Below are 23,640 nucleotides of genomic sequence, written 5' to 3'. Positions count from 1 at the left end.
AGCATGTAATAAAACCTTTCAACTGGGTATAATTTTTGTAGTTTTTATCATTAGCTGTCACACATATCCCATGGTAGCAAGAATGATGCAGGCCCACTGATTAGAGTTTCAGGTGCAAAGAAATATGGGGGTTCTGCCTCAACACTGTGCTTTGCCTACGCTAGGGGTTTGGAAGTAGACCAGGAAGTGAATGGAATTAACTGATGTTATATAAGTGAGAGATATCACTTCCTCCCTTTTCCTTTCCCTGTTGGCAGGTAGAGTATCTCTGCCTACCAGGAACTAGCATAGAGCTCTATGCCCACTGACCTTGGTGTGCAGAAGCTCTTTGCTGTGATCAGTCTGCCAAGAAAAGTCTGTTTATGCTGAGCCTCCATATTTATGGCATTTCTTTTTCAGACAGTGGATTTAATCAGTTTCTTTTTTTCCCCCTAGACTGTGACAATGGGGCTTCCCAAGTGGTGTTAGTGGCAAAGAAACTGCTTGCCAATGCAGGAAATGTAAGAGACACAGGTTCAATCCCTGGGTCAGGAAGATCCCCTGGAAAAGGACATGGCAACTCACTCCAGTTTTCTTGCCTGGAGAAATCCCATGGATAAGAGGAGCTTGGTGGGCTACAGTCTAAAGGGTCGCAAAGAGTCAGACATAACTGAAGTGGCATAGCATAGCATAGACTGTGACAAAATAAATATCATTTCTTAAGGACTTTCTATTGGTTTCTTGTTGGCGATGAGAAGTCCTTTTATTTCCATGGTTGGGTATATTTTTCTTCTCCTTAAATTTAGTGAGGGAAGTACCAGAGAAAGAGGAATATTTGGGGCCTCTTTCAGAATTTGGCTGAAGTATTAGACTTGATTATCCATAAATCTTGGATGGTGTCTCCCTGTCCAAGTAGATTCATGGAACGTGCTGTTATTCAAGTGTGCCCCCGCATCCTCACCCTGCCTGCTCTCCCTCACTCACGGAATGTGAACAGAATTGTGAAGTGGTGTGGTGGGCAGAGGCCTAGGTTAGAGGGAGTGGCTGTAAGTCTCTGATTTAGAACATGATTTGTTGTAAGACCTTGCACTACTTGCTTAAGCTTTCTGGGCTTCGTACTACCCACTGTAAGAAGTGGAAGAGCCTAACAGACTGTTGAAAAATTACCAATATATGATGGCACTCACCCTCTTTATCCTTCTTAAGGTGGTATGGTTTGGGTTTGCAATGAGGCCTGATACTGGATTAGGACTGGGCCACTGGTGGGAGAATACAGAGGGGTGAACTTTATCTGAAACTATCCCCTAGGGTGGTGTCAAGGCAGCCCACCCTAGATTACTTATGATTTGCCTGAATGCATTTTCTAGGACTACAGCATTATTCATTGGCCTAAGTGAAACTGGGTCCTTTAAATCCCTCAGTTCTCTGACAAAACCCACCCCTGCCCCAAAGCTAGAAGCTTTTATCTGCATATACAGGTGAAACCTGTGTGTGCCTATCTGGCTTCTCCCAGCTATCTCAGTGAATGGAGATTTGCTGACTGTTCTTTCCCATATGTAATGAAATTCCAACTAGCAAGAGCAGCCCTGCCCAGGACAGACCCCTGCAGTGGCAGTTTCTGGAAGAACAGCTATATGCTGGGCTGTGTCACCTATGGAGAAATCTGACAGTATAGCAACCTCCTGGGTCCTGCCTGGAGTATTGATATATACTATAGACAGCATATTAAAAAGCAGAGACATTACTTTGCCAACAAAGGTCCGTCTAGTCAAGGCTATGGTTTTTCCAGTAGTCATGAATGGATGTGAGAGTTGGACTATAAAGAAAGCTGAGCACTGAAGAATTGACACTTTTGAACTGTGGTGTTGGAGAAGATTCTTGAGAGTCATTTGGACTGCAAGGAGATCCAACCAGTCCATCCTAAAGGAAATCAGTCCTGAATGTTCGTTGGAAGGACTGATGTTGAAGCTGAAACTCCAATACTTTGGCCACCTGATGCAAAGAGCTGACTCATTTGAAAAGACCCTGATGCTGGGAAAGATTGAAGGCAGGCAGAGAAGGGGATGACAGAGGATGAGATGGTTGGATGGCATCACCAACTCAACGGACATGAGTTTGAGTAAACTCTGGGAGTTGGTGATGGACCAGGAGGCCTGGTGGGCTGCAGTCAATGGGATCACAAAGAGTCAGACATGACTGAGAAATTGAACTGAACTGATGGACTTGAACTTGCTCATGGACCAATGAGCATAGGGACAGACCTCTCCCTGACCAAAAAAAATCGTCACAAGTCTTCTTTTTCTTCTCATCTTATACCAACTAGATGACATCATCCTGGAAATTTTCTGGGAATACTGAACTATAACAAGAGTAGAATCTAGTGAGGCTCTACATAGAGGGATGTGGGCAGAAGTCAAGCCCAGAAACCAGAAGTAGCTAATCCAGTCAACTCATCAGGGTCTTTTTGTCTCAGGGGTCCTTTCAGGAGACTAGACTGGGTCTTTCTATATCAGATTACATATGACCTTTCTGATCACATACGACCTTTCTCCCATTTGGGGAGAGAGTCAGTTCTTCCAAATGCCTAATGTCTCCCTTATCATCCTATCTCTTCAGAGTGAACCCGGGAAGGGGAGGAGGAAGGAGGACCTCCAGGGAACACTGCTATCTTTAGGGGATATACTCAAGGTACTTAGTTTTTCTCCTCAATCCAGAGGATCATTGGATGATTAGTGATGTTCCAGGTTTTTTTCCCGGCAGCTAAGCCATGAATCAGTGGCCCTGCATCTAACTAGCTATGTTCCTCTGTGTGAGTGATAGAGATTTCCTCATAATCACCATCACCGGCATCATCACCATCATCGTCAGCAGCATCAGCATCATCACGATCACCAACATCATTACCATCACGAACATTCATTATTTATAGTGCTAGAACATTGATAGAGCATCTGCAGGGTACACGTCCAATAAGTGCCATCTTTTAATATGATTAAACCACCAGAGTACCTATCACATAGGAACCACTCAGCAAACATTAGCTATTTGTCAGGTACTACGCAGAAGGCAATGGCAACCCACTCCAGTGTTCTTTGCCTGGAGAATCCCAGGGACGGGGGAGCCTGGTGGGCTGCCATCTATGGGGTCGCACAGAGTCGGACATGACTGAAGTGACTTAGCAGCACGTTTGTGCTTTACAGGGATCACTCCATTCCATCCGTCTCCCTAAGAAGTAGATACTGTTGTTGTTCTTATTTTTCAGGTGAGGGGATCGAGGCTAGGAGAGGTTATACACTTTGGCCTGGGGCATTCAGTGAGATGGGATTTGAACTCAGAGGCTGCATGTGCTTCGTTACTTCCTGCCTTGCTACTGCACTCGGGATCAGGGCTCCTCTTAAAAAGAAACTGCTAAGCCCAGCTAAACACCTAAGCAATTTTATAAGCTGTCCACCTTCAGTCTCTGAACCAAATGTCTTTTTGATGAGGCCCAAAATCCACTCTAGGAAGCCACAGAGGGGAATTTCTGAAGTCATTTTAACTTCCTGTGAAAATATTCTCTAGCTGGCAAGAGATTTTCTAGATAACAATGAATACACAATAAAGCGGGTGCCTCTGCCGTGGATACCTGGCTCGCAAATAACCCATTTGGCTTCCCAATCATCCTGATACCTAAAACTAGCAGAATTTATGCTTGTGGCTTGAATGGCTCTGTTCAGCCAGAAAGCCAAAGTTTATGGCTGAAACCCTTTGCTCTGAAATGAAATCTAGTCTCTTTGGCCCGACTTTATTAGGCCGTATTGTACAGCGATGGGAGACATAAGTATCCAGAATCTGCTGTCACTAAAACAGGACTGAGTTGGCAAGCATTTTTATTCTCACACTCAACACTTTGTCCTAAAATGGAAAAGTTAAATAAAAATTAGGGATACAAATTAGAGCCATTTTATGAAAGTGTCATTTTAATTGAATTAAATATAGCCATGTCATTGTTCCCTCTTTACACAGCCCACATTGAAATGGAGACTAAGCTATCACTGGGGTCCCTGGATCAATGGAGAGAGACTAAGTAGATAAATCTGGATTCCTGAAATATTGTTTAGACTAATGACCACAACAACCAAAACACTGGGATACCCATCTTGTGTTTAATTATCCATGAGCTTTCACTGTAGCTGGCTCCAGTATTTAGTGATACTTGTAGAAAGCATCCTTTTTCTTCTCTTACTCAAATCTGCTAGGCCATGATTGATTCCCTGGTCCTCAAAGGCATGATGGGGAATACTTGTTTCCTGTTCTTCACTCTCTTTGGGAGTACCTCTGCTACTCCAAGTATGGTCCATGTTTGGGGAGTATCGATGTTATCTGTGAGCTTATTATACATGCAGGCTCTTAGACCTTACGCTAGGACTACAGACAACACATTTTCATCAGAGTCTGGGAAGCACTGGATTCACAGCCTTAAATGTGCCCACTGGTAAGAAATTATCCCGTATTAACATCAGTGAATTCAGTGAGATTCTCCCCAAACTGTCTAAAATACTGAAGATTTTCTAAAAGCATAGGTAATTCTCCAGTGATTTGTCTCATCAGAAGCAACCTTATGATTCCTGTGCTGATTCAAGTGCTTCTCTAACTCCTTCCTTTTCTCCCAATTCTTAATTAATTAGTTAATTAATAGCCAACAGTTGTTTTTGGTCTCAGTTTTAGGAGCAATGGGATTGCCAAGTACAGCCTTTGCTGGACTCTATTTCCTGCTGAATTGTTGTTTGATCTTACATTGAAATTCAGAGAGTAAAATAAGAAGACCGAGGGCTGGATCACTTGGGAAAGAGAGCATAGTCATGGACAGAGCAAAGGGGGCTCCTTTTTGCAGGCGGGGTGGTGGGACTGTAGCTAGTAAGAACAAGAACTTCTATTAGATTGGTGGCAAATACACCAGTTCCTGAGAGTCCTTCCTTTCATATTCAAGTCTCTAAGGTATTGGATCTAAAATTTAGAAAATCATAAACCACTTACTAAGTAGCCCAAGATGTTCTGTGATGACAAAATTTCCCCAAAAATGTATTGCTCAGTAAGTTCTGGGAACTTTAAAAATCACCCAATTATACACATTGCCTATGACATACCAAGAATGTAGAATTTTTCACCATTCAGAGGCACAAATTGGTTTCTTTTATGGTTACACTAAATGTTATGAAGTTATCAGTACTGACTTGTGATTGGATGCCTAGAAAAATTAGACTTCTTTGTCTCTCTTCCTCCAGTTTTGTCTTGCTCAGTTCAAGTAGACAAATATTAATTAAGCACTTCTTATAAGCACCTGATAGGGTAGTATGCTGCTTGTTCTAGAAGATACAAAGTTGAATGCATTAGCCAAGAGCTTGTGTTTCAAATTCCACTTTATTATAGTTCTTGCCAGTCATTAGAAGTCTCAGATGCTGTGATGGTAGCTAACTATAACTAACATGTACTGAGTGCTTCCTGCGAGCCAGGGAGTGTTCTAAGCGTTCTTTATCCATCAACGTATTTAGCCCTCCCAAACTCCCCAGAGGTGGGCATGACTATGTTCCTATTAAGGCAGGACAGAGCACATCAAATTGGGGAACCCAGGGAAGACCACACAGGTGAGGTGGCATATGATGGGAATTTCACAATAAGAGTTGGATTCTGACCATAGAATCAGGGCAACAAAGTGGTGGGCAGATGAGGGAGGGAGAATATTAAGAATAGCATCCTGGTCTCCACCAGTTCCTCCTTAAAATAAAGGATTCTGTAACTAAGTATCACGTTTCCTGCTATGGAGATTTAAAACTCACTTTGCATTACACTAAGAAAAGTCCCAGTTTGGCTTTGTGAAATCCACTGCTTCCCAAATGTATTTCAACATCCATTCAACAAATATTGAGCTACTGCTGTGTTCCATTCACTGTTCGAGGCACTAGATGAATTTTTCTGCCTTTAAAAAAACCTACATTTTGGTGGTGACTAACAGGACTCCTTCTTCACTCTCTTGTGTCCAAGGTGACACTTGTTAGCAAGTTCTGTTGAGTTTACTTTGGGGAAATCTTGGTTAGGAATAATCCCGCTTTACTGGAATTTGGGGAAAATTGTGAGAAGTAAGGTTTGTAAGATAGAGTGGGACCAGTGTAACTGCAAATGCAGTCTGTGGATGGGTGCTGTGAACTGTTTGCCTCTAGGAAGAGTCAAGTACAGGAAATGAGAGGAAGTGCTTAAGAACTTCTAAGTTCCTAAATCTTTGACAAATTCATTTTATATTGGTTGAATCTAATGATAAAAATTTTGGACTTGTACTTTGCATCTCTTGTCTATTCTTTTTTTTTAGAAATTCATTTCTGTTAGATTTTTGCAGAACTTTGAGTCTGCCAAACAATGAATATTAGAAATACAAATAAAACCCAGTCTCTTACCCCAAATGGGTTGAGAGGCTGTTGTGGAAAACCCTGCCTGCCAGGGGCTGGATTACTCTTCTGAGGATTGCTTGGCAGGTGTCTGCTTGAGAACACTCACTTGCTGCTTGCGCTACCCAGATGAGATTTATTTTTAGTAGTATTTTAAGAGCCTTATTATTTGAAGTACAAATGAGAATGTTCTTAACTATTATCAAGATTGCAAAACCAAGTTCTATTTGGACAGATAGTGAATAGGCCCATCTTTAAAAAGGTCTGACATCACTTAAGCATAAATACCTTTTCTGCATTGAAGAGGAAAAGAAGGAAAGGGTAGATAAACCTACATATTGAAAAAATTACTAGTTTCCTGCCACATAGGTGATATTTTCTGAAATTATAAGTAGTAATTTTTTTTTTTAAGTTCTCATATCACTCTTTCTGCTAACCCTTCCTTTAACTGCAGTTCCTCTGGCATTCTTTGTGTTTTCAGAAATAACCTGAACTGGAGTAACATGGGAGGGGGCGTGGAGGTGGGAAATGCCCTGTATTTTGTGGTCTGTTAACCTCTCTCTGCACACTTCACGTGGACTGATTTTTTTTTCCCCCCATAATGCCTGATGGAAGAAATCTCATTTGATAGTCTGCAGTCCACTAGTCTGGCAATAAGAGATTTGGCTCAAGTCCACCCCAAAATTTATCTTTGGAGTTGTTTATTTATTCGTTCAATGCTGAAGCAACCAATTATCTGGCATTCCATCAAATCCCAAATAATGTATTTTAATTGACATTATACCGAAGCCTTTGGACAATCTGAGATCCTTTGGTCCTATCCTCTCACTCTGAAAAATGCAATCTGAAATAGGCCATAATGGTGGAATGCCAAATCATTATGGGGTCCCTGAAATCCAATGCCATTCTAGGAAGGGCAGCCAGCCTGAGTCCACATCCAAGAAGTACAGCGTTGATATGCAATTTGGCACAGAGGAGAGACATATTCTGAAAAGGTGCAAATCACCATTGGTTTCCCATCTCTTCTGCTTCTTTCCTGTCATTTCAACTGTATCACGTGTTTCTTCCACCCCTAGAAAGCTGTGCAGGGAGGCATTCTCTGTTCTGGCACCCATGAGGACCTGAGCTGCTGCTACTGCTGCTAAGCCGCTTCAGTCATGTCTGACTCTGTGCGACCCCATAGACAGCAGCCCACCAGGCTTCCCCGTCCCTGGGATTCTCCAGGCAAGAACACTGGAGTGGGTTGCCATTGCCTCCTCTGGGTAACCAGCCTAGAGCCCACCAATGCTGATCCCATTTTTTTTTTTAAATTGTAATTAAGAGCTTGACACATTCTGTGGGGGTTCCCTCTTTTTTGTGGGAATAAATATGTTTTGTGGGATTAAAGATACATTGGCCAGTTCCTATCTCAGCGCTGTGTTTTATACTGTTACATTACAAAGGATAGAGATAAAGTATAATTTATATGCACAAATATTCAGATGTCGTTAATTCTAATTAAAGACATGATTGAAAGCTGTGCATCTTTTAAAGGAAAAATACTGAGAATTTGGATAGGTTAAAAAAAATCATAAATGTAATAAATACCTGCTATTACAATAGCTTTCTTCTCTCAATTTTAGGTGACGCTGGTGTGTTTGTTATGACTCACCTCTTCTTATTGCAGCTATTAACATAATGGTCATTGGTTTTTATAATTTCCTCTTAGTTCATTATTTTTGATGTGCACAACATAACATATATTTGGATTAAAACAATGTACTTGTTTTCAATTAAATAAGGATTGAGGTATGATAGTCTTTGGAATCATTTATATGACTCTGGAGATAGGGACAGACTTTTGCAAAATTATTTAGCTGTAATCAACATGGTTATTCAGACTCTTCACTGGAAACAGAAATCACAGGGATCATAACATACCCCAGCTGGGAAGGTTGATTTTTCACATTCACCGGGTTGTTAGCATTAGAGAAACACAGTTTCACTCTAATCAGAGAAAGCATAAAATATAAAAGGTGCCATTACTGACCCACCGTTAGTAACACATGCAGAATCTGGGATCAAGAAGGTGTTACTTCCCCCAGAGCCAAGGCTGATGTTTCCAGTTGGATGGTACCTTTGATGATGGAGCCATCAGCCCACGGATTGGTGTACGACCATTTACTTAAGGGATTGAACCAGGCTGGTTGAAAAATTGGATAATGAAGGGCAGATAAATAAGACCATGAGAAGTGTGGACGAGCGAGCCCCACGGCTCGGTTCTCTTTTCTCACTGAAGATCTGTGAGTCTTTGATGAATAAGGACCCAGAGCACATCACCTGCTCAGCTTTGCTAGGTGCTCTTCTAAAGCAGCAGGAGTTTGATGAGACAGCCAGAGGAGAAATTGCTGCCTCAGGAAATGCTTCGCCTTTGACTGATTGCTGAATGGCTGGCAAATTAATTTTGGCTCCTTTACCTAAGTCATTTTGTGCCCATTCCTCCATTTCTCTGCTGGAAAGTATGTGTTCACGTTACAGTTAAAAATATGTTGACAACACAAATGTGGAGAACAGCATGTCCTATTTCAGGAGAGAAGTTGTAGGCTGGGATGGTTCCATTTTATAGAATAGAAATGATGTCGTCATGCTCTGAGAGGAGGCCTGAACTCTCCTTTCAGCTCAACTGAAAATCAATAATACTTCTCACTGACTTCTGACAAAGTCAGGGGCTCCAGGGTTTAAGATATTGAGTGCTTGAGGAGCTTCTGTTCTGGTATTTTCCTCTTAGGTTATATTTAGCAAACCCTCTAAGTCCACCAAAATCCTAGTACCGTTGCTTCCTTATACATTTACCTCTTCAGTCTCTAGCAAGAGATAATTTGGGGGTTGGTTAATAGCATGAACTCTGAATCCTGTTTATACCACTCATTGGCTTTGTGACCTTTGGTGGGTTACTTCTCTGTGCCTCTGTTTTATCATCTGTTAAAGGGACTCATGATGACAGTAACTCACTGTACTCTCGCTAGATCTCTTTGTTCACTGTCATTGAACAGTGCCAAGTTTTAAACTCAATGTATCTCACACTAATTTTTCCCTTTCCAATAATATACCATATTACTGCTGGCAAAAGTAAAAGGAACGTGGACTTTTGCTTTGGCTCTTTTCAAAGTAAGTGAAAGGTGCCATGCTTGAGGCTTACAAAAGTAAACTTTGATACGATGGGGTAACTGAAGCCCTTGCCTCGGGATTAAGATTGATGTTCTGTTGTCTCAGTTGTGACATGTTCCAGTGTCATAAGGCTGGGTGCTGGCTCCCTGACTCTCCTGATGTGATTGGCCTTTTCCTGTCATTGTTCTGTCACAACTTGTCATTCTTGCCCTTAAGGATTAAAAGGTGTAAGTGTTTATTATAATTACTGATTTTTCTTATGTTATAGTATCATCTTGTAAATTAATTGTGGTCAAATACATACAACATAAAATTTACCATTTTACCGTTTAACCATTTTCAGTGGGGTTTTCTTTTTTGTGGGAACATTTATTAGAACCTGAAAAAACTTGTTATCAGTAAGGAGACTGTGTTAAAGATATAGAAATCTGAAAGGGTTATGACAATGACATTAAACTCCTCAGCTTTTAGACTGTCCATTCAATGCTGCTCCATCTTACACTGTAAATACCAGCTGGGAATCTGCACATGTCTGTCAGTTCAGTCAGTTCAGTCACTCAGTCATGTCCAGCTCTTTGCGAGCATATGGACTGCAGCACGCCAGGCTTCCCTGTCCATCACCAACTCCCAGAGCTTACTCAAACTCATGTCCATAGGGTTAGTGATACCATCCAACCATCTCATCCTCTGTCGCCCCTTCTGGAGTGGGTTGCCATGCCCCTCTCCAGGGAATCTTCCTGACCGAGGGACTGAACACAAGTCCTCCTGCGTTTCCTGCACTGCAGGCAGCTTCTAGGTGTATGTTGTGCTTTTCCTGGCAAATAGAAAAGTATGCCAGTTTAAATAAAATTCAATCAGTAGCAGAAACAACTCTTAAGACACAGAATATGCTCAATAAATATTTGCTGAAAGGATGAATCAATGAAAAAATGTATGCTAAGTTTAAAAAAACAGTAATAGTGATACTGTACAAAGAATTTATTTCTACTTAAATTTAAGAATTTTAATGATGAACCTACAATAAAATTTGGTCTCAAGGGTAGTTCCATTAGGCCATAAAAGCATGAAAATAGTGATCATAACCAAAAGAGCCAAATTAAAGCCATATTAATTTAGGAATAGTGTCAATAATGAATAATAATTAAGATAAAGTTTCATATTTTCATTATTTTAAAAAATCAAGTAGAATATTTAAATTAGCAACATAAGCAATATATTATAAAAGGAATATCCCTGCTAAAAGAATAAGCTGAATTCTACTTCAAGAAAACTATTTGCCCATGAAATTCAACTGTAAGGATTTATAACTGGCAATCTATCAGGTAGTATCCTATTTACCAATAAAAATTATGATAATACAGTGTCCCAAATATTATATATTTCAAACTATTTACTAATGCAGAGTAAGCTTTCTTCAGATTAGTTAGCACTGATGACCTTTGCTTATGAAGTCAAGAATATGTTTTTGAAAAAATAAATTGAAGTCTTGTGAATGGGAGAGATTAAAAAGTTTGTGCTTAGCTAAACACATAGCAGTTAATTTTAAGTAAATCATAAAATTTAGCAATAGAAAAGGTTGAATCCTTTCTTTTTTTAAAAGACCCCACTTTAGGGAAAACTAATGTGTAGATGAATAAACATACCCAGCAATACTGCGTAGTACATATCTAATGTGTGAGAGTAGGTTAGAAGCAGCTCAAACTAATGGGGTTAACCCACATGATTTAATCACCCAGCCCTAGCACAAAGCAGACAAATAGCAGAGAAGCAGGGAGCAGTCCATTTATTTCTACATGATTCCTCGCTTTTGTATTTCAGAGTGTCACCAAGTAGATAGTAGGTGTGCATTTCCTACTGTTTCCAAGTCTCTTATATCTCCCCCAGTTAACTGATTATTGAGCCATAAGCAAGATACATTTCATTCATTACCAGTGCAGGACATTATTAAGAGTCACTTCTCTGATTGGCTGGGAAGCTCTCTTTCTTCCTTCCCCTAATGTAACCTCCACTGGGAGTGAACTTAGGAGGTGGCAGCTTACAGATACCCAGGAACCACACAGACTGCTTGTTTTCCTGGCGTGGGAATCCATGACATCCCCAAGGTCCCAGAGGGGCTCAGTGTTCTTGTTGCTATTCACTTTATATAGTTTTAAATGGTTGACGCCATGGTAAATCCCTTCCAGAAATGCCTAGCATGAAGAGGGCTGTTGGGAAAACCAGTTGAACTTGATTAATTATGGAAAAAAGACATTTAAATGAAGTTGGGATTGAGACCTTTCTGAAACTACATTTAACTTTTAGTGATATTCAAGTTAGGGTTGGAAAAATTTACTTTTTCCCCAAAGCAAAAATAGATACATTGTTTTGTGTTATACATAATGCTTATTGAAAAAGCCTTCAGACTATACAGAAATCTATATATTTCTGTATTTCATAGTAATTCTATGTCTCAAAGATAACAACTGTTACTGTTTTGGTATAGAGCTTTCTGTATTTTTCTATGGCTTTACAAACATTTAGTTAATTATAGGATATTTTAAAAATAGAATCAGACTATATATGCTATTTAGTAATGTGTCTTTTAATGTAATTTTCTCTATGAAGAAACTTTCATCATAATTTTTAATTGCTTTCCTGTATCCAATGGTATAAACTTACCATTTGTGGTTTCTGATTTTTCACAGATAGAAGGATATTCTTATACATATGTATGTGTATACTTATATACTTTTTTTGCTATGAATACTTAAATTGGAATTGTGTAAAAAGCGTATTACGCTCCAAAATCACTGCAGATGATGACCACAGCCATGAAATTAAAAGATGCTTGCTCCTTGGAAGGAAAGCTATGACAAACCTAGACAGTGTATTAAAAAAATAGAGATATCACTTTACCAACAAAGGTCCATATAGTCAAAGCTATGGTTTTTCCAGTAGTCATGTATGGATGTGAGAGGTGGACCATAAAGAAGGCTGAGTGCCAAAGAACTGATGCTTTTGAATTGTGGTGCTGGAGAAGATTCTTGAGAGTCCCTTGGACTGCAAGGAGATCAAACCGGTCAGTCCTAAAGGAAGTCAACCCTGAATATTCATTGGAAGGACTAATGCTGAAGCTTCAGTACTTTGGCCACCTAATGTGAAGAGCTGACTCACTGGAAACGACCCTGATGCTGGGAAAGATTGAGGGCAGAAGGAGAAGGGGGCAACAGAGGATAAAATGGTTGGGTGGCATTGCCGACTCAATGGACCTGAGTTTGAGCAAACTCCAGGAGAAAGTGAAAAACAGGGAAGCTTGGAGTGCTGCAGTTCATGAGGTCGCAAGAGTTGGACGTGACTTAGTGACTAAACAGTAACAAAAAAAGAGTATGCACTTTTGTAAATGTTGGTAACAATTAAAAATTGCTCTCAAAAAAGTGTACCAATTGTGGTGAGTGCCCATGCCTCCACATTCTTAGAAATCATACTGGAAGATGTGGTGCTCTAGAGTGAATAGCTAGTCTGTGGAAAGCGTCACGTGGCCCTTTGGTTGTGTTCCTGGTTGTCGAAGCGAGTCACCATTGCCCAACCAATTCATTTGTTTGCCAGATGGGACAACCTGGTTTCCTTTGTACAGTCTGTTATCCTATCTTAAACCCTTCTCCTGTGTTCTTCTCCCTTAGATTGAGGAAGACACATGGCAGAAATACTACTTGGAAGGAGTCTCAAATGAAATGTACACAGAATATCTCTCCAGTGCCTTCGTGGGTCTGTCCTTCCCTACTGTTTGTGAGTAAGTGACCATTAACCATATGCTCTTTGGCTTTCACGAACATTCATTGCGTCCCTTGCAGGAAAAATATCTCACCTATAGCCAGCACAGTGTGGGCATTGACAATTACTAGTGTCCTGTGCTCAGCCTTCTGCAACGAAGGGGAAAGTTGGTCTTTATATGGCCCCTGCTTTGGGGGTTTCTGCTGACTTTCCTCCCCCCCCCTCCAGTTCTGAGAATCTTAGGCTTGGATCCTTCATATGCACTAAATTATAAACTGCAGTTTTCCCTGCATGTCTTGAATTATGCCCCTGTGATATAGACACTTATATGAAGGGTGGCACGAACCAGTGCCTCTGATTTTACCAGGGCAAGACCAAGTAGTGCTAGACCCTTGATGAAAGAAATTTTAATTTCTTTCAATCAAGTCAGATCATAAAGACGTTAGAGAAGCTGCTGGTCAAAGTGCTTTCAGTATTTGCTGAGGGAACGTGGAGCCAAATGTATGCAAAGAGGCTTTTAATAGTCCTGAGCAATTTAGCCCCAAGATGGACATCTGCCACATTATAACAATAAAAAGCCTTAGTGTCTCCTTCTACTGGCTCTACAGGAGGGATTTGAGCAAGGGGTAGCCCTAGCCTGCATGACCATTTAAGGTAGAACAGGTGATCATTTAAGGGCTGTGATGTCAGGAGCTCCAGGTGTCCCAGACCTCAAGAAGCTTTCACCAGGACAATGGCTCAGATTCCCCACCTGGAAGCTCAGATGTTGGACAGAATTCAAACAGATGCTTTGTCCCCATGAAAACACAGACTGGGAATGCTGCAACATGCAGCCCCATCCTTTGACACTGTAGCAAAGACTTTGGTAAACTCAGTCTCGCTGATAAAAACTGTGATGAAACAGGAAAATCTGGGAACTCATTGGGCTGAGGAAGAAGAGATTCCTTTGTGTTGTCTGCATGCCTGCAAACCAAAGCCACCTTCTTGAAAAGACGACCTGAGGACAGTCCTGGGGACTGTTGGGCTCCTCACAGCTTTCTGTTCTCTGAACAGCAGAGAGGGGCCAGAGCACCCAGTAGCTTGGTGTTTACCTGTCAGTGGCTTCCATCAGTGAGCACAGCAGGTGCACCCTGCCTGTCCCCGGGCCCAGACCCTGAGCAATCCAAAATCGTTTGACTGTTTACTGAGATTTCTCACCCTGTCTCAATGCGGAAGTTTAAATGCTAAATGGACTGGAAAAGCGAATAGGTAATTGATTCCGAAGGAGTTATTTTCTGAAAATGGATGCCCTATTGTAACTCCCATGTGTTCCTTTCTTTGAGAGCTATTTCTCATTCCGCCGTAGAAAGGAGTTAACCATTCAGAGGCACTGGGTCCTGGAGCCCTGAGGTGGTCCCAGGGGGTTTTCTCTACCTTGGAACATGGACTGCCTAGGATAGAAAGCCCAGGAGGATTCAGGACTTGTATTAGAAACTGGTTCTATGAAAAGGCAGTTGAAGCCTCCTCTGTCTAATGTAGGGGTGGTCTGAGCGCACAGCAGACCTGCCAGGGCCTGGAGTCCCCTGTGGCACTGGGGACCTGACGGGGGACTATGCGAAGCCCCTTCTTTGGCTCTTGAGCCTCCCTGACTTGACTGGTGTCACCCTGAGTGCTCCCTTGGAAGTCCATTCATCTGTGTCCCCCAACGCTGCCCCCCTCCCTGGCCCCCTGCTTTTCGACTGCTTCTCATTTTTGCTTCTGGGAACTGAGGCAGTTCATTTTAACAGTGTTAACCTGGGGGGTTAAGAGTGCTCTGTCTGGAAGTTCCAGCTGGGGTATCTCTGGGGTCAGCTTGACTCACATATTTGTCCTACGCAGTGTTTACTTGCTTCAAACTTGGTCGCCAGTGTTTCAAAGAAATGGTTTTTCACATAAAAGCTAGATTAACAACCTCTTTTGAGAATTTGATAAACCAACGTGGGACCTGCATTTCTACGGAGGCCTAAGTAGCTCCAGTTCACTGTAAGGAAGGGTTTAGTGAAGGATCATCCCCTCCCTGATGTCTTCAACTGGCCAAATTTGCATTTACATCGGGGCCTGGCCTCCTCCGTGGGTGAGCTAGCCCTCTCTGACATAGTGGGTGTGTGAAACTTCTCTGCCCGCTGGAGCCGGCTCAAGAACTGGACACCAGTCTGTAAATATTCCCCTTGATTGATTTTCATGTTGACAACATGTTCTGAGAAGGAGAAAATCCTTCAGACATACCTTGTTGTCAGAGAATTTAGTATTTGCTTGGTACAGCTTCTAGAATACAAAAAAAACAGTGATGAAAAACTTGTGAGCGAGAATATGCTCAACTTACTGCTATTATTCCTTTAACACAATGACACAACAGAGGCAGAAATAATCAATAAAGAAAGGACATTTAATGAGATTTAGGAACATCCCAAAACATTGAAGCTCTCTTCAAGCATTTGATTATCTGGAGGCTTAATTATCTGTGTTTTCTACTTTAAATTAAAGAAAAGCCATAACTCAAAGTTACCAGCAGTTTAATGATAAGACTCTTCAATTCAGGTTAATTAAAGCACAGCTGTAATTAGAGTGTGGGGCTGTATATCACTGGGCTGGCGCATAAGTATTTTCATTACAGTAAGAATTGGCTATTCAATTTCAAGATGACATAAAGGATGCCAAAATATATTTTCAGCTGGTTCATGTAAAAGAAAAAGAATTGGGGAATATTCCGGGTATAATAAAACACAGATAAAATATACAGATTTTCAGAGCCGTTTCTGTAATTATGCACGGCATTAAAACAATATGCAGCCAATAACGTCCTGAAGCATGAAAAGAAATAAATTTGCTCTTCCCCTGGGCTGGCGGAGTGCCCCCTTGCAGGGTAGGATCACCACACCGGAAAGCTTGGAGTTTTCTCAGAAGCTGGGAGAGTCATGCAGTGAAAAGATAAAGAGGCAGGATTAATAGGTGAAATTTGAGGTCATTCCCCAAGAGAACAGAATGTGGAAATAAGAGAGCAAAGGCAGGAGGCCCCTGAGGTTAACTCTTTTAAGCATTTCAAGCGGAGTGATGCTTTCTCCGGCTCAGGAGAGACCTGCGTGAGCCATTGGCCTCCACGTGCGCATCACCAGAAGTCACAGCTTTGTTCCAAAAATAATAATTTAGACAAAATGCAATATCATTTCTAAATATAAATATCATGTACATTTTCTCAATGAATCTTCACCACAATCCTGTGACCTTTCTGTGAATATCACCATCCCTGGTTTGTAAAGGAGGACAGGAGACAGTGAGATGTTGGTGTTCCCTTCCAAAGACATTTAGCAGACAAATAACAGAGCCAGGCCTCTAATACTGGGGCCTTACACAATTGAGAACAGCTTGGAGGAGCTGCTAGCTGAAGGCTAGCTAATTAAGACTCTCCTGGGGAGCTTGTTAAATAGGGAGATTTCTAGACTCCATCTCTAGATTTTTATATCTGGGATAAGCCTCCCAAATCTGCATTTGTTTTGCAAGTAAGTCAGGTGATTCTGATCCAAAGTCTGATGACTCAAAACCCCTACAGACCCCATTCCTCCACACACAGGCTGAAAAACCTCTTATTTCCACTTCAGTCCCTGGGTTGGGAAGATTTCCTGGAGCAGGAAATGGCTACCCACTCCAGTATTCTTGCCTGGAAAATCCCATGGATAGAGGAGCCTGGTGGGCTATAGTTCACTGGGACATAAGAGTCAGACACAACTTAGAGACTAAACTACCCCACTCTGGGCTTAGCTATGGGGAATGCTTTTCTCTGATTTTAGCCAAATCATAGAATTGTAGGTGGGCCACATCTTATAAGCTAATGTTAAGATCTGTGTCTTTGTGGCAGCTTCCTTACCATCTCTCCTTTTTCATGAAAGGGTATTCTGCAATCTCTATGGACATTAGAAGTGAGTCTACCCACTACCATGCCAGGCAACCTGCAGCTGCTCTCCCCACTCTCTGCACCTAATCCAAATCAGAATAGGAAAAAGGCATGGGGGTACTGAGCCCTTTAATGCTCTCTGTCCACTGGGGATCATAAAGCAGTTTCAGATAAGCACCAAATGCAGAGAAAGAAAATTTAGGATACAGCTGGCTAGATACCTCTTCACCTTGAGGGCATCATGGTGGCCGTTCCTAGAATACCCTTAACATGTTCCTTTTAAGGACCAGCAACTCCTGAACATCTGCCCTTGGTTTTTGCATGGCTGGCTTTCCCCTGGGTCTGTGTAGGAATAAGGTCAAGGCAGAGGAGTTTTGGGGATCTGAAGGAGAGGGTGCCATCCACTGCTCTCTAAACACCAGAAAACAAGCCGCTCCATTTCCCCTCATATTCCTCATCTTCTTCAGCAAGGGACTGTGGAGGGTGCAGATGGCCAGGGCCAGCCAAGCTAGGGGCTAGGGTATGAGGCTATGTTTGCACCCCAGGGTCCTGTTTTTGAGTAGTTTGAATAGTAGGGTGCTGTGTGATATCATGAAGTGTGAGCTGTGGAGTTGCAAGGGTCACACCCCCAGATCAACGACTTGCTGGATATGTGATTTGGACAAGATGTTTGATTTCTGCCTATCCTTCTCTTGATAGTTACCAACTGCCTGACCTTAGATGGTCGGATGCCTGACTATCTCTGAAATCAAAATGATGGGACTTTTCTCAGTACCAGATAATGTCCTTTTCCCCTCTTCTGCTGCCTTCTTGCCACCATCCTTCTATTTTGGCCCACTGAATAGACTGTAAGCACAAAGAAAGAAAGAAATATATCCTGGCATTTCCAAGTTTTGTTTACTCTATTGTTTAGAAAATTCTACCCTCAGTCACCAGCCAGTTAATCAGCTAGATATTAAATTATCTTGGGATATTTTTGCCAGTGTGTAGGCATGATGCTGTCTCTAGAAGAATCTGCAATTAGATTTGATTAAATATATGCTCATTGGAGAAGGAAATGGCAACCCACTCCAGTATTCTTGCCTGGAGAATCCCATGGACGGAGGAGCTTGGTGGGCTACACTCCACGGGTCGCAAAGAGTCAGACACGACTGAGCGACTTCACTTCACTTTCACTGTGCTCATTAAAGGGCATCCCAGGTGGCGCTAGTGGTAAAGAACCTGCCTACCAATACAGGAGATGCAGGTTTGACCTGCAGGTTTGACCCCTGGGTTGGTAATATCCCCTGGGGGAGGGAATGGCAACCCACGCCAGTATTCTTGCCTGGAGAATCCCATGGACAGAGGAGCCATAGGTTGCAAAGAGTCTGGCATGACTGAAGAGATTTAGCATGCATGCATACTCTTTAAAAGATTAATACCAATACTTTCAAATGCCAGGGAAAGGATTTTGTTTCCCTACAGCGACTGCCTTCTAAAAGTTGGCAGTCTGGCCAAAGAAAGCAATACCCATCCTCAGAAAGAGATGAGTATGCCCATTGATGAGTGTTTGACGAGTGCACACAACCAGGCATCTGAGACAGAGCTACAAGGACAGGGAGGTCCCTGTAGGCTGGAGGTGCAGAAGAGGCTTCTTGAAAGAGATGACACTTGAGGTGTATCTTGTATGGAGGTTGGGTTCAGAGAAGAAATAAAGAGAGGGAAGAGGGAATTCTAAGCAGTAAGGAACTAGGAGGCTGAGAGCCACACAAAACTCTCTCAACCCTTAGATATCTGAGATTTTCCAACAAGAACAAATAGATTTCCCCTTTAGATGGGAGAAGGAGACAAATCCGAGTTCTTCTGACGTGATGTTTTCATGGAGAAACTGTGATAGTGTTTTTTTTATCATGAGAACTAGCAAATGAGAGGATGCACTCACCCCACCTCTAGGTAGGAAAATGAGGGCAGAGGAGGGAGATGGGGGAAAGAGGAGTGGAGGAAGCCACACGCTCCCAGGCTGGTACTGCAGGAACACTGTGTGCCAGGTTCCAAAGTTCACGGTGGGCAGATTAGCCAGTCAGTCATCCCCTGTGAAATGTAACACTCCTCACTAGCAAAATATAAATGCTTAATTGATGCTTAATTGTATTCGGTTTTACAGCTCAGAAGGGTTAGGACAAAGGATGTGTTTAAAATACTGCGTGTCTCTCTGTGTCCCCCTGTAGCTGGTGGAACAGTTAAAAGTCATATTTGATGTGGAGTATTTCATGCCTGGGTGACTTGAGGAACTCTAACCAGATGTTACCTGGAGTTTTGCACTGCAGCCTGGGTACCAGCCTGGAGGCTTCTATGCTGGTTTAAAACACTGTGAGGGCTGCAGGGTATAGTTCTCCATTCCCTCATCCACAGGCATTCAGGGACGCTAACACTGAAAAAGTCATGCTCTCATCCTGGGCTGTTTGGCATGGACAGATCTTTCCAGGGAAGCCACTTGAGGAAACTTAAATTTAAGACTGCCTAGAGAAAGCTAGGAAAGGTATGCCCATCTGAATGCATAGTTCCAAAGAACTGCAAGGAGAGATCAGAAAGCCTTCCTAAATGAACAATGCAAAGAAATAGAGGAAAACAATAGAATGGAAAAGAATAGAGATCTCTTCAAGAAAATAGAGATACCGAGGGAACATTTCATTCAAAGATGGGCACAAAAAAGAACAGAAATGATATGGATATAACAGAAGCAGAAGATTTTGAGAAGAAGTGGTGAGAATACACAGAAGAACTATACAAAAAAAAAAAAAATCCTAATTACCCAGGTAACCATGATGGTGTAATTACTCACCTAGAGGCAGACATCTTGGAGTGCGAAGTCAAGTGCAAAGCTAGTGGAGATGATAAAATTCCAGCTGAGCTATCTCAAATCCTAAAAGATGATGCTGTTAAAGTACTGCACTCAATATGGGCCAGCAAATTTGGAAAACTCGGCAGTGGCCACAGGACTGGACAAGGTCAGTTTTCATTCCAATCCCAAAGAAGGGCAGTGCCAAAGAATGTTCAGACTACCACACAATTGCACTCATTTCACATGCTAGCAAAGTAATGCTCAAAATTCTCCAAGCCAGGCTTCAATAGTATGTGAACTGAGGAATTCCAGATGTTCAGGCTGGATTTAGAAAAGGGAGAGGAACCAGAGATCAAATTGCCGACATCTGTTGGATCATAGGAAAAGCAAGAGAATTCCAGAAAAACATCTGCTTCATTGACTACAGTAAAGCCTTTGACTATGTGGATCACAAAAACCTGTGTGTGGAAAATTCTTAAAGAGATGGGAATATCAGACCACCTTACCTACCTCCTGAGAAATCTGTATGCAGGTCAAGAAGCAACAGATAGAATCAGACATGAAACAATGGGCTGGTTCCATTTTGGGAAATGAGTATGTCAAGGTTCATGTTGTCACCCTGCTTATTTAACTTATATGCAGAGTACATCATGTGAAATGTTGGGCTGGATGAAGCACAAGCTGGAGTCAAGATTGCCTGGAGAAATATCAACAACCTCAGATATGCAAATGACACCACCCTTATGGCAGAAAGCGAAAAGGAATAAAGAGGCTCTTGATGAAAGTGAAAAAGGAGAGTGATAAAGTTGGCTTAAAATTCAACATTCAAAAAACGAAGATCACGGCATTTGGTCCCATCACTTCATGGCAAATAGATGGGGAAAAAATGGAAACAGTGACAGGCTTTATTTTCTTGGACTCCAAAAATCACTGCAGATGGTGACTGCAACCATGAAATTAAAAGCTGCTTGCTCCTTGGAAGGAAAGTTATGACCAACCTAGACAGCATATTAAAAAGCAGAGACATTACTTTACCAACAAAGGTCCATGTAGTCAAAGTTATGGTTTTTCCAGTAGTCATATATGTGTGTGAGAGTTGGATCATAAAGAAAACTGAGTGCTGAAGAATTGATGCTTTTAAACTGTGGTGTTGGAGAAGACTCTTGAGAGTCCCTTGGACTGCAAGGAGATCAAACCAGTCAATCCTAAAGGAAATCAATCCTGAATATTTGTTGGAGGGACTGATACTGAATCTGATGCTACAATGTTTTGGCCACTTGAAGCTAAGAGCCGACTCATTGGGAAAAGCCCTGATGCTGGGAAAGATTGAAGGCAGGAGGAGAAGGGGATGACAGAGGATGAAATGGTTGCATAGCATCACAGACTCAATGGACATGAGTTTGAGCAAGCTCCAAGAGTTGGTGAAAGACAGGGCAGCCTGCAGTCCATGGGGTCTCAGAGCTGGACACGACTGAGTGACTCAGAAACAACAAAGAGAAAGCTGGAACTTCCCTGATGGCTCAGACAGTAAAGGATATGCCTGCAATGCAGGAAACATGGGTTCGATCCCTGAATCAGGAAGATCCTCTGGAGAAGGCAATGCCTACCCACCCCAGTATTCTTGTCTGGAGAATTCCATGGGCAGAGGAGACTGGCGGGGTACAGTCGGTGGGGTTGCAAAGAGCCGGAGATGACTGAGCTATTCATACATACTTTTTTTTTTTAGAGGAAGCTGGGTCTCTTGCCCAGTGAAAGCTACAGTTAGTTTAACTTGAGTTCTGTGAAATCATTAGAGGTGATTTCTAGAGAAAGACATCAGAATTTGAACATGGAACAGAAAGAAGTCAGTAGGCTCTATTGTTATGTGATAGATTTATTTAGCCAGGCTGCAGAAATGAACATTTTGTGAGAATTTATGGAGAAGCTCAAGTTTCATCTTTAAAAAATATTTTTCCTTGAAGAACCAGCCCTATTCATTCAATTATCTGAGGGTATTGTAATTAGGACTGAGCACATAATGACAGGAATGCAACATTGATGATTATTTCTACTACAGGGATTCAGAAACTGACTAGCAATCCTTCAACATGTGAATAAACCAGTGACCACAAAATCTATTAAGACTCTTAAAAGCTACAGAGGCAACGACAAGTCTAGAATTCTCTACAGGACAGGTTAGGGAGGCAGTCCACCAGAAAATGCCTGGACTTGACTTGATGCTGGATGCGCATAAGAAACACACAGTTTATATTTTATATTTCTGATGAATAATACTAGCAAAGCTTTCTTAAAAAATGCACTTACTGATGCTTTCTGAAAATGCACTTACTGATTTTTAGGCAGATGTTAAATGCCCACATGAAAGAATATAATTATATTTACATTCAAGTGTCCTAGGTGTGCAGTGGAAATATTGTGAGTTTGGGTATGTTTGAAGGTGGGTATTCTAAAGCCTCCCACTCCATCTTTATCAAAGCTACTGGGAAATCTGAACAACATTTTTCATGAGCATTTTAAATCACTTCCATTTTCCTGGTACTGAGTCTCACAAATCCCACTGGTTCAAACCTTCTTTAACTAGATGTTTTCATTTTGAGAGCTTATCATTTTAAATCAGAGCTCCTAAATGTGCATCTCTCTTTTTTCTCTTCGTTTTCGCCCCTAGATCCTAAAGATCTGGTTTCCCATTGCATAGCGTTCACAGCCTCATCTACTCTGATTACGTGTGTCAGCCTGACATTCCCAGGGTGCCTCTGGACAACTGAAGAGAGGCTGGCGCATCAGGGTGGAGCTAGGTTTGGAGGGCATAGTGAAAGCTGCCTCTTCTGTCCTTGCCCCTTCACTCCTGGGTGAATCATCTTCAGTAGCCCCAAACAACATCTTTGCATACCCTCCCTGAACACATTAGAAAGTATCAATTCTACAACAGGTTTCTATGCTTAATTCATACAAGCAAGCAGTCTTTCTAGTCAAGGGGGCTGATTTAATAGCAAGAACAATTTATTTCCCTCTGGGTAGGTGGAAACAGTTGGACTCTAATTCTTAAGAGCCTCTGTTCAGGAACATCTGGGTTGAAACTACTGTAGTTAACAGATGATGTTGGCAGTTAAAATAAAAAAAAGGCTTTGTATAATGTTGTCAAATTTGGTAGACCTCTACTTAATAATTATCAAGAAAGCAATCTAACTTGTTATTACAACAGTTTTATTGCAGATTGCTGGTTTAAGACCTTTTTGTGACAAGTAGTGCTTTTTTTTTCCCCCTTGAAAAAAGAATTCATTTTGATTCCCCTGTAATTATTTTTGCAACCACTGGCAACTTCCTGCCTTGAACATATTGGGACATTTTATTTTAGAAAACAAGAATTAAATTCTTGCTATCTTATGGATGATTTCATCTTGTATATCTCAATGCGGAAGCTTCCTGGCTTACTTCTTGTTCTTTCCCTCACACTAACCCTCCTTTCTCTTCCCACCCCAGGTCTGTATATGCTCAAGCCATAAGAATGACTCTGAAGATTAGATAAGCAAAGCCTATTTTGCTTTACAAAAAAATGGTATCAAATGATGCAAGTAAATATTTAATTTTAGGACATCAATTCTAAGTAGTCCAAAGGC

General features: G+C 41.7%; 1 protein-coding gene across 7 annotated transcripts in view; it reads left to right on the top strand.

Moving 5' to 3' along the window:
• The window catches only part of KCNMA1 (potassium calcium-activated channel subfamily M alpha 1), a 764,306-nt gene that overhangs the window by 574,469 nt on the left and 166,197 nt on the right, over positions 1-23,640 (top strand). For all 7 annotated transcript variants that reach the window (XM_069572206.1, XM_069572205.1, XM_069572210.1 and 4 more), the window contains exon 15: positions 13,205-13,314. In XM_069572206.1, coding sequence (XP_069428307.1) covers positions 13,205-13,314 — 110 coding nt within the window. The remainder of the gene's footprint in view (positions 1-13,204; positions 13,315-23,640) is intronic.

The sequence above is a fragment of the Ovis canadensis genome, chromosome 25, assembly GCF_042477335.2.
Source record: "Ovis canadensis isolate MfBH-ARS-UI-01 breed Bighorn chromosome 25, ARS-UI_OviCan_v2, whole genome shotgun sequence".
Lineage (NCBI taxonomy): Eukaryota > Metazoa > Chordata > Mammalia > Artiodactyla > Bovidae > Ovis > Ovis canadensis.
The sequence above is the reverse complement of the archived record's forward strand: the minus strand, read 5'-3'. Positions and strand labels throughout refer to the sequence as shown.